Source organism: Hibiscus syriacus, unplaced genomic scaffold, assembly GCF_006381635.1.
Source record: "Hibiscus syriacus cultivar Baekdansim isolate YM2019G1 unplaced genomic scaffold, ASM638163v2 tig00110415_pilon, whole genome shotgun sequence".
NCBI classification, from domain to species: Eukaryota; Viridiplantae; Streptophyta; class Magnoliopsida; order Malvales; family Malvaceae; genus Hibiscus; species Hibiscus syriacus.
This window is the reverse complement of record NW_024062729.1, coordinates 974,517-987,134: the sequence shown is the minus strand read 5'-3', so window position 1 is coordinate 987,134 and position 12,618 is coordinate 974,517. Positions and strand designations below refer to the sequence as shown.

At 37.9% G+C, this 12,618-nt stretch overlaps 1 protein-coding gene across 1 annotated transcript; it reads right to left on the bottom strand.

Moving 5' to 3' along the window:
- Nucleotides 1-7,026: 7,026 nt before the first annotated feature.
- On the bottom strand, nucleotides 7,027-10,870 carry LOC120124238 (L-type lectin-domain containing receptor kinase VII.1-like). Its single transcript, XM_039142943.1, has 3 exons — nucleotides 9,001-10,870; nucleotides 7,423-7,535; nucleotides 7,027-7,296 (listed from the first exon to the last, which is right to left on the bottom strand). The coding sequence occupies exons 1-3, from the start codon at nucleotides 10,868-10,870 to the stop codon at nucleotides 7,027-7,029; spliced, it is 2,253 nt and encodes a 750-aa protein (XP_038998874.1).
- Nucleotides 10,871-12,618: the final 1,748 nt, after the last annotated feature.

The following is a 12,618-nucleotide window of genomic DNA, read 5'->3' as shown; positions in this document are numbered from 1 at the left end:
TTGGTAGCAATAGCAAAAAAAAAAAAAATTATATCTCTGATCTCTGTCAAATTGTTTTTTATTGAAAGAAATTACAATTAAAAACAATAATAATAATAAAAATTATTAATATAATTTAATTTGAATAGAAAAAACAAAAATATTCTACTTGAAATTTTAAAGAGGTCTTATTTTTTTTCAAAAATTATTAATAATTTTTAATTTCAATTTTTATTAAATTATTTTAATAATTATGTGATATCTAATTATTTTAATAATTATGTGATATCTAATTATTATTATTTTTGGGCGATTTTCCCCAAAAATCACCGGTGATCGGTATATATACCAATCTAACACCGGTCAGATTATATTTCTCGATCTAACACCCGTAGCAGTAAAGCGCGCCTCCTGAACCGCGCTATATGCTGATTTGGCATCACGTGGAGTATAGCGCGCCCTCTGTACCGCGCTATACGCTGACTGGATTACTCGTGGATCAGGGGCCGCGCTATACGTCGTATCAAAATTATATTTAACGTGGTCCCTGATCTGCGCTATGTAATAATTACATATAACGCGGTGCAGGTACCGCGCCTTATATGTTTATAAATACCTCCGGTTCTCGCATCTCTCCTCACATCTCCTCGCATCTCTCTTCTCTTATAAATTAATACAACAATTCCGTCAACGAGTAATAATTCTGGCAATCTTCTTATATTTGATTTAGAAGTTCGTGCGATTTTTCGTTGTAAGGTAATTTTGTTATAATTATTTAATTATACTTATTGTTTATTATCATTATTTGAAAAAAAATTATACTAATTATTTTTAATTAACTTTTATGTTTGTAAAATTGAAAAGCGGAAGCATACGTCGAAATAGTTTTGCGGTACAGGTGATAATATAAAATTATATTATTTAAATTATTTACGTTGATGTGTAAAAAAATTTTTGTGTTATATTTTCGTTCATATATAATTTATTTAATCATGTTTGTTTAAGTTATTTTTTTGCAGATATAATATTGTCGCACTTTTAAACTCAAAGAATGGCGCGACTTTCAGCTATTGTTTATTATGATGGTGAAATTCGAGAAGATGAAACCGGCGTTGTTTTCGTATCAAATGAGCATGTTAAAATATCAGTCAAGAGAAACATAACTCTTGAGGAGTTGATAACGAAGATTTCGAGGAAGATTCATGTTGGAAGTAACAGAATAATGTCGTCGTTGCAGTACAGATTTCCAACATCATTGTTGACATTAACTTATACAACGTTCGAACTTTCGAACAATGATGATGTTCAAATGATGGTTGAAGCTCAAAGTAATTATTCAGACGCCGCTATTGAGATGTATGCATATTTTGTTCAAGTGCGTGCTGTTTGGGGTCAATCTTTAAGCTCACACTAAGGGCTGGCTGAACAAGTTGACAGCCCGACTACAGTAATGTGTAATGATTTTAATGCCATAATGGGGAGACATTCATCCGCAACTCCTTACGATATGTACTAAGGTGGGTCCACGAACAATCCGTATGACAACACCGCGTCCAGTTCAAGGGGAAGACATTCATCTGCAAATTTCTTTGACCATATGGAGATGCCATCGACGCAACCATCTGTGTAGTTTCCATTTGAAACGATGACTTCAAGCTCCAGGGGGAGGCATTCGACTGCGAGCTTTTTCGATCTCAATGTCGATATGCCTTCCAGTTCAAGGGGAAGGCGTGCAAGTAGTAGGTTCTTCGACCTAAATATGGAGAGCGTGGAGGAACCATCATCTCCACCAGAAGAACCGCTTCGTTAGCCTGGTGCGGATGGTACTGAGACTGGACTATTCATTCACTCAGAATCACCACAATTCAACTCCGATGATGATGAAATTCCAGGAAATGTGGCACAAACTGACCCTCCTACACACATGTATGAAGCTGATTATGGTGCAATGTATGGGCCAGAATTTGCGAATATTCCTCATCTCGGTGACTATGGATATTACTCATCAATAAATAATGGTGAGTTATCTTTAGGCATGGAGTTTTCAAGCAAAGAAGAAGCGATGATGGCTATCAAAAATTACAATATCCGTAATTCTGTTCAGTCCAGAGTCAACCGATCGACGACCGAAAAATATGTATGCTGCTGTGCCCGACTCAAAAACGGATGCAATTGGATGGTTCGCGTATCGAAAATGAAGAGGAAAATCAACATATGGGAACTAACAGTATACAACGGTCCTCACACATGTTGTGCAGGAGGAGTCAACCAAGATCATCCCAACTTGGACTCTGAAGTGATATGTCAAGCCATCATGCCCATGGTAAAAGCAAGCTCTCATATAGCTGTTGCAGTGTTGATTTCAGCTATACAATCGCAGTATGGGTACACCGTCTACTATAAAAAAGCTTGGTTGGCAAAACAAAATGCCATTGTCAAACTTCATGGCGAATGGGATGCATCTTACAATGAACTTCCAGGTTGGTTTAGGCTGGTGCAGACGTTGAATCCTGAGACAATTGTGGACTTCGAAACCTCCTATGCATACCATAATGATCGAGTTCTTTGCGATCGATGCCAATTCTACCGGGTTTTTTGGAGTTACCCACAGTGCGTTAATGCTGCCAAATACTGTAAGCCTGTGGTCCAGATCGACGAGACTTTCTTGTATGGAAAATACAAACAAGTTTTATTATTGGCAGTTGTCCAAGATGGCAATCGCAACATTATTCCAGTTGCTTTTTCTCTTGTCGAATGAGAGGATACAGATTCTTGGGCTTTTTTCCTTCGAAATTTACGTGAACATGTTATCACGAGGGAAAAAACCTGTGTCATTTCAGATCGCGGAGCTGGGATCAAAGCAGCAATAGAGTCTTTGGGTCCAATGTGGCAACCACCCTTTGTCCAACATAGGTATTGTCTCCGACACATTGCTGCGAACTATAATGGAAGGTACAAGAAGAATGATAAGCGTCAATTAATTGTGCGCATGGGTAAGTGAAAGCAAGTTAGTAAGTTATACATTTTTTGATCATTTTAATTTTGCAAAGAAAGCAAGTTAGTAAGTTATACATTTTTTGATAAGGTCACGAACTACTTCCTCGAACGTTTGAATCAATGCTTCAAGATTTGTGGGCGAAGAACGAGAAAGGATACGATTACATCAGCCTCATCGATAAAGAAATATGGACGAACGCATATGATGGTGGATATCGATATGGACACATGACGACCAACTTGGCTGAGGCAATCAATTCAACCTTAAAGGGTGCACGTCACTTACCTGTAGCGGCTTTGGTAAAAACTACATATTTTCGTTTGGCTGAAGCTCGGGGGACAAGATCAAACCTGGATGCAAGACGGTCATGTCTATCACCCTAGATTAGTTGCAGATCTACAGAAAAAAATTGATGCATCAAATGAAATGTCTGTAACAAGCTTCTCTAGAAGGCATGAAATGTTTCGTGTCACAGAGTTGTCGCAACCTCTTCAAGGGATTGAAGCTGTGTCGTTAAGAGTAAATCTAAGGGACAGAACGTGCGACTGCGGGTTTTTTCAAGCTCTGAAGTATCCATGCTCTCATGTGATAACAGCTTGCTCGCATACACGTCAAGACTATAATCATTTTGTGGATCCCGTATACCTACTATATGAAGTTTTTAAGGTATACAAATTTGAGTTTCCCCCCATAGGTAATGACAAAGACTCTGATGAGGTTCAAGATTGGCTTCCGATTGTACCAAATCCGAATTTATTGAGGGAGCGTGGTCGTCCAAAATCCAATCGAATTTATTGCGATATGGATATTCGAGAAAGATCTAGACAAGACAGAAGATGTGGCCATTGTAGAAACCCAGGACACACTAGAAAAACATGTCCAATTATGTTGTCATCAAGTAACAATTGATGAGGAAATGATGTATTTGTTTATCAAATAATAATTCTTGTATTTTAATTTTCATTTACTTCAAGTTAATGTCATTCGATAATAGCTGATGAAGATTAAAAAAACGAACACAATCATTAAATTTTATCAAACTAATAACAATTTGGTATTTAAATACAACAAACTTACAATAAGAATTAAATGGTAAATGATAACCAAATTACAATAACTGATATTAAATGGTAATAAACAAAATTAACTGAAATATATTTTAAAAAAGTCCAAAAAATTTAACAAAATAAAATAAGTATTAAATGAGAAATAATAAAAAATTACAATTAAACAAAATAAAGTAAATACAAATATAATAAAAAATATATATCGATGCCTGCGTCGCGAATGTGTTCCGCAGGGCGGTGGCTGTCGGTCTCGAGGAGGATTTCTTCTTATCACTGGTTTTGACTCATCGCCGTCATCATCATCGTCGTCGTCACCATCGTCATCGTCGTCGTCGTCCTGAGCATGTACATTAGGTTGATGAGGAGCTGATGACGATGAAGCACCTCCATAGAATAAGGACCCTGGAGGTGTATGACTAACTATCCCACCGGCCTGCGAAAACTGGGAAAACCCAGACATCGCTGAGTGTGAAAACTGTACATGAGGTGTCTGTGCTGCGGCCATGGGTGATAAGGCTAAACCCGCCAAATATCCAGCATATGAACCCTAAGTCAAATCTGCAAACATAGACCCATAATAGCCTCTAGGAGGGGTCATCTGTGACGGTGCAGGTGGCGGGGTCATAAAACCAGGTAAAGGCGGCGGCGGCGGCATCTGGTAATGCAAAGGCGATGACGGCATCATATATGGCTGCGACATCATATATGGTTGCGGTGGCTGCTGGGAAGGTCCTACTGGTGCAGTTGAGGATGAACCAGAAGCACCTGCTCTCCATCCACGAGTCGGGGGACGATGGTGCTGTGTCGGTGAACGTCTCTGTCGACGTCGTGGAAAGGTCTGCCCTCGTACATCCTCGGAAGTAGAAACAGTTTCCCGTTACTGTTGAACCACTCATAATAATCCTCAGCATACATCAAGAGGTCATCGAAAATGGGCTCTCTACGGGGAAGGCGCCGATGTCGATCCTCCCATAACACGACCCACCCATGATGCCTCACCAGCCAATCTGTATATGTCTTGCCGCGTCTATCTAAGCTATGCAACTCGTCCATATTGAGAGGTGCTTCCGGAATTGGTTGAAAACAACCAAACTGTCGGAGCACGCGATTAGTGGAGTGCCACTCGACGGTCGCATAACATATCAGAGGGATCATCGTGATCCAAACATCTGATGGACCCCTCAACTCATGTGGGATCACCGCCCTCACATCATCAGTAGAATATGGCACCCATTCAAACTAAAAAACATAATATATAATTTTTATCAAAATAATAATCTAATTATATAACTATAATCTAAAATCGATTTTTAAACATTAAAATTCATACCTGTGTGCCAGCCTTCTGATCGATTAGCACCCTAATTTTTTCTAAATCATCAGGTAGCTCCTGATGATTTTTCCTATCAGTATACCACCTATTCAAGGAAAAAAAATTGTTATACGCTGTATAAAATTATTAATATACAAAATCAGTTTTATAATTACCTCAGAAGTAGTGGAAATACGAATGGGTTCTTCACAACGGGACATAAAATGGGCAATCGATACCATGCCCAATACTGCAGCAGCAAGAGACATCCGCCGATAGCATTACGTCTGTAGTCAATGGCTCCACACATCTCCCTGTACAACAAAGTCAAAACTGCCAAGCCCCAACTGAATGATCCGACGAGACAAAAGTCGCTAAGATGTCGCAACCACATGCAGTGAACTAGGTTGCGCGATTTGTCCGGCATCAGCAACCCTCCTATCAGCTGCAGTATGTATGCTTGTGCATACATCTTAACCTTATCCTCAAAGACATTTGCGCTCAACTCCCGAAAATTGGCATCTAACCAATTTAACGGTATCTTACATCCGATAAATTTTTCCGGGACACATCCTAGACTATCTCGACACAAAGTAGTCCAAGAACCAGAAGCTATCCCCGATATCACATCTCCATCCACCGGAAGCCCCAGGTGCATAAAAACATCCTCAAGCGTGATCGTGCACTCTCCGCACGGAAGATGGAATGTGTGGGTCTCCGGCCTCCGTCGCTCTACTAAGGCAGAAATCAAGTCTGGCTCTATCTTACAGTGACCCTGATATCTACATATATAACCGAATCCAGCCTCTACTAAATACGACAAGACACGGCTGGGTATCACTAATTAAGATTCCTAATAAAAGGATCTAATACACAGTCCTTCTCCTAAAAATAAATAATTACAAAAATTAATTCTTAATCTAATAATCATGCATTAAATAAATCAACTAATTATTACTAATAATTTAAATTAAATAAAAATGTTAAAATGTTACCGTATCAGCAAAGTGTCGAGATATTTAATTCTTAATCTAATAATCATGCATTAAATAAATCAACTAAATATTACTAATAATTTAAATTAAATTAAAACGTTAAAATGTTATCGTATTAGTAAAGTGTAGAGATATATGATTTCTATCCGAGCGAAGTAGATTGTCTTCCATTATATATTTGCAAAAGAATTATATTAGTAAAATATTAAATAAAGTAAATACATAATAGTAAAAATATTATAAAATATACCTTAAAAAGATAGAGTATTTGAAAGAAATTTAGAGAATTTGAGAGAATTTAGTGTGATAAAAGTGATTGAGGATGGAGGTATTTATAGGGAGGATGGGTCGTGAAGGGTCGGGTATTTAGGGGTATAGCGCGTCCCCTATACCGCGCTATACCCCACGTATCAGATACCCAGATATAGCACGGATCAAGGGGCGCGCTATACTCACGTGGTGCCAGATCATCGTATATCGCGGGGCATGGGGCGCACTACCCACGTGGTGCCAAATCAGCGTATAGCGCGGTTCAGGGGGCGCGCTTTACTGCTACGGGTGTTAGATCGAAAAATATAATCTGACCGGTGTTATATCGATAAATATACCGATCACCGGTGATTTATTAGAAAAGTTACCTTATTTTTTAATGGAAAATGAAACTAAAGCATTAAGCTAAACTGGGTTTCCATAATCCAAAGTAGTTGGGGTGATATCTCGAGTAAGGAGGGGCCTGGCCACCGGAGGGGGAAAGGCATGCTGAACAAGATCAAAGTGATCCTTCAAGGCTAGTTTGGCTACTGATCCGCAACCCTGTTTTGGTGACGAGAAACCCATTGAAAACGAACCACCCAAGAAGGTGAGCAAAGCCTGATGATCGCTCGGACCAGCGGGATATGGTGATGGCCAGCAGCGACGGTATTCAACATTTTCACCACCTGGGAGCTGTCGGACTGAACAATGAGGTTACAGAGACCCTGAGTTCGAGCGAGCAGGAGGCCTTCATAGATCCCCCACAGTTCAGCTTGGAGAACCGAGCTAACGCCAATATTTTTTGCTAAAGCCGGTTACCCAATCTCCAGACGAGACACGGATAGCTCCCCCGATCGAGCTTGAACCAGTAACAGAGGAAACGGCACCATCGGTGTTTAAACAAAACCATCCCGTGGGAGGCTTGACCCAACCTGCAATGTTCAGAGAAAAATTCTGGTTGCCGGTATCTCTATAAGCAATATTATCGAAGCATTTGGTCCAGCTAAGACTGCGCTAGAAAGTCGTCATGGTTGTTTGGGTAACACGAGAGAACACCAGCTCATTTCATTGAAATAAAACTAACTTAAGACATATAAGTATCATACATGAAAAGATTAAATCTAATCAATAAACTCAAACAAAGATAGATACAAACAAATATGATTATATCGGTAAACGAACTACAAAACGAAATCAAACTATTGAAAGACTACCGACAAATCATAAATTAGACTCGAACGACGTCAAAAGCTACCCACGAATGCAAATCAAGTATCCAAATCTAATCCGATGGTCAAGATCACAAGATATCAGATAAGTCTCATCTTAATTAGTCGTGACAATGTCAAATCAATCCTTAGAAAAAAGATAAATAAAAAACGACCAAATAATCGAAAAACATGCCAAAAAGCATAAGAAAACGTGTCATAAACGTAGATGAAAACATGTAATACATGCAGACTTATTGAAAATCAAAATACAAAAGAAAATAAAGAATACAGACAGTCGACAATCAACATTAAAGTTGATACCACCGCGATCAATAAAGATGAAAAAAAAATACGAGCGTATGATCAACAAAGACGAAAAAGAAAGATACGAGCGTATGATCAACAAAGACGAAAAAAAGATACGAGCGTATGCTAAAGAGAGAAAACTTAGTTTTTACGGTTTTTATATAAATAATATGTTATTAAATGTTAAAGAAGTTTAAAAAAATAATTTAATTTTATAATATTAGTGTAAGCGAATTCTCCATGTTTATAGCTAATACGCATACCATGTAGTATAAACTTATTTTGTGCGTCACTTCGTTAAAAATTTAGTTCATATAATTTAAAAAACTATTAGTAAGATGATGCCATCTTATTACATTATTGTAACATTAATTATAATATTTTTAATGGTAGAATTATCTTATGGAATGTAGCAAGCAAAGCAAGATCATCAACGGGTTGGTTCAAGTGGTAAGTAGTTAGATATCGTTTAAGTAATGTCTTAAGTTCGAGTTCTTGTGTATGCAGAAAATTCCGTTGGGAGATTCACTCACCAAAACCAGATGTGCGACCCGGATCAATCCAGATTAGTAACAGTGTATTTGCCCTACTGTACCGATACTGTTGTAATACTTAAAGAAGAAAATGAGTTCACTGCCTCTTCTCGGGCACTTCCCTTTCTCTTATATAGCTTGTGTGCTTGGGAACAATGGGGTAATGCTGGAAGCCTTGATTTTTGCAAGGGGTTAGACCATGCTTATTGAAATCCTACACTAAAGGCTTTCATGTCTTACACTCTTATTGCTAAGATGATAAAAGAAAATAACAGCAAAATTTAGTTTCGGCAAAGCAAACCGCGAAAGGTGGCTATCATTTTGGCCATGATGCATGATTTACCTACCTTCCACACTGCTGTTAGCCCAGGAGAATGACATGGAACACAAATGTAACTGTTGAATACTGTCGATTGTGGGGCGAGTCTCTAGTTCGTAATGCTCATTCTTCCCTTCCAAGACCTTAACTACTTGTCTCATTGTTGGTCTGGAATCAGGACTAGGACATGAGCACCACAAACCTAAATGCAGAACATTCTCCACCTCTTCCTCGTCGAATCCTCTGTTACTTGTCAACCGTGCATCGACTGCAGCGAGTAGTTCATGTTTCTTCTTCAGCTGCCATACCCATTCCACCAAAGCTGGTTTCCCTTCTTCTACTGGTCTTCTCCCACACATGACCTCCAAGATTAAGATCCCAAAACTGAATACATCGGTTCGGGTCGATGTTCGTCTCCCTATAAGCACCTCAGGGGCCAAGTAACCTACGGTTCCAACCATATGCGTCGTGTTAGCAACTTGGCCTTGCCCGTCCATCCGGGCTAACCCGAAATCCCCTAACCTTCCGTTCATATACTTATCAAGCAATACATTGCTTGCCTTGATGTCCCTATGTAAGACCTTAGCTTCCCATCCTTCATGCAAATACAATATAGCAGAGGCAACATCCTTCAAGATTCTAATTCTATCATCACAACTCAACATCTTGCTCTCATCAAAGTCATAATAGACCCTTTTGTCCAAACTCCCATTTTCCATATAATCATAGATCAACATGAATGCTCCTTGTTTCTTGCACCAGCCTTTCAAACCGACGAGATGCCGGTGTTTTAACCGACCGAGGCTCGAAATCTCGGCCAAGAACTCTCTCCTTCCGTTGCTTTCATGTGAAATGCGTTTCACAGCAATCTCTGTTCCTCCTCGTAAAACACCCTTGTAGACCTTACCATTTCCTCCAAATCCGATCACGTTTTCATCCGAAAGTCCGTTGGTGGCCGCATCGATTTCTTGATATGTCATCTTATGTGGCCAATACTCGAATTCCCAGTCTTCCATTGCCGCTTTCTCCCTAGCTTTTCTCCTTTCTCTCTTAATCAAACACATGTAAAACATAGCAGCCAAAACAAGAACAAATAAAATTGCTACTGTTGCTCCTGCAGGAAACGATCTATGCCTATAAAACGGAACCTCATGGATATTAAATGACGGTAGTCCGACGGTGATCAAGCTTTCACTTAATCCGAAATTCGAGTTACTAAAACTCCAGGCCAAAATCCTTGGACTTCGACCCCCAGTTGGTGGTGAAATGAATCCAACATACATTTCATCCTCAAAAACATCAGATAAATTGAAGGAAACGTTCAACAATGGACGTTTAGGCCTCCTGATTCCTATAGGAGCCATAGTAACATTAAGAACGGAATCTGCATAGTCAATCCAAAGTTGATAGTTCTCACCATTATTAAGATTCAATTCCTCAAAATTCCGATCACCAAAATCACCGGTTAACCAATAACCTGCAGTGTGGGAGTAGCTTCCTGATACGAGGTTGTTAGAGTATATTACGACACGGTAGGAGAAATGGATATGAAGGTCAGAGTTTGTTCCACGGGTGTCTGTATTTGGTGTAAAGAAAAAAGCTACGTTGGATGAATACTTGGAAGGGGGCGCGGAGAAGATAAAAGATGTTGAAAAAGGAAGTACACGAGATGAATCTGGAATCTTTGTCGGTATTTTCGATCTGTAAAATGCTCGACTAGCGACGGAAGATGTTTCATCTGCGAGTGTAAGAATTCTGGAATTTATGCTGGCATGACCACAGAGTAAAACATCAGTTGAGTTGAAGCCATTGAACACAAAATCAACCGATGAAACAGGCTGAGAAAACATGGCTATGAGCGTAAGAACAAACGAGAGAGGCTTTGGGTGTTTTTCCATTGCTGCAAAATAAAAAACAGAAGAGACACTCTATCATGGCAGAACTCAAGTTTGATAGTTTCTATGGAGCAAAGTGGGTTTAGGTTTCAAAAGTCCATGATCACACCTTTTAAAAGTCCATAGTCGAACAACTTGTTTGACATTCATGTGCAATCTGACTATGGGGTCTTCTCGGAAAACTCTCCTCCCGGGGAAGAAAATTGCTAAAAGTCTACAGTTAAAGCTGTTTGAAGTGTCGGAAATTCAAAGCTTGCTTGCTCAGTTGCTTGTACAAATCATAGAATCAAACCTCCAAGCGATAATGGTCACTATTGAAACAAGGGAAAGAGGAAAGACAAACAATTTCAGAGAAAAAAGTTGACAGAAAATTTGAAAAATACCCTACCTACCGGATTCGAACCAGCAAATTAGGATTATTCACTTAATATAATATATCCATGTGTATTGTATTAAGTAAAATACAAAAGACGTTAATTAGAATAGGAAAAAATGCAGGGGATGATGAAGTTATGTTGTGCGACGGTTAAAAAACGACGTGATCGGTTAAATAAGTGATCAGTTAAAATTTTGACCGGTAATATTATATCATTACTCTTCGATTTTAAAAACTCGTCCGTTCTATCTATTTTTAGAGGATATTTAGCTATGGCCTTTATATTTTCATCGGATATGTTATTTATATTTAATCGATACAACTACCAAAGTGTTGATACTTTTATGTCAGATGTTGATACTTTCGAAAGGATAATTACATATTTCTTTGAAAGTATCGATAATTTATTACAAGTACTTATTAAAGTATTGACACTTTCAATATATTCAATAGCGCTTTATCGGTTTTATCATTTTGATACCGATTTTATCATATTTTTACCGTTATATCGTTGTGGATCGATACATTTTTATAAAGTATCGACACTTTATAGGTTCTAAAACTGTTTCTCTTTTAAATTCACAAAGTGTCGATACTTATATTAAAGTACCGACACTTTAAATATATCCGGTAGCGCTTTACCGGTTTTGTCATATTTTTACTTGTTATATCGTTGTGGATCGATACATTTTTATAAAGTATTGACACTTTATAGGCGTTAAAATTGCTTCTCTTTTAAATTCACAAACTGTCGATCATTATATTAAAGTATCGACATATTCAATATATCCGATAGGGCTTTACCAGTATTGTCTTTTCGTGACCGGTTTTATCATATTTTTACATGTTATATTGATATGGATCGATACATTTTTAATTTGGATCGACACAAACCGACAAGTTAAGTTTGCTGGTTGCCAAATTTTTTAATATTTCTTCATGACTTAGATCTACTATATTATTATTACTCAACATTTCCGATAACGCTAAACTAAATTTATTAAATATCTTTTAATATATTCGGTAACACCGTATATTAATCTGCTTTCATGAGACAATCCATGGGATGATGAGTAGGAGGAACATATCACGTGAGGGGACACTGATTTGTAGGTACTTTAGTAGGTACTTGTGGAGAAAGTATTGAATAAATTCGATTCATTTGTAGTTTTAGTGAATGAAAATCATTAATTTTAAAATAATTATTTACTTTTTATTTACGTATAAAAAGAGATGAAAATTAATCTTTAAAAAAATAAAATAAATAAATATTATTAGTTGAGGACGTGATAGAGCGACTCAATTATAACTTTTAATAATTTATGGATTTAATAAAATAATATTTTATAATTAGGGCCATCTATATATTTTACCC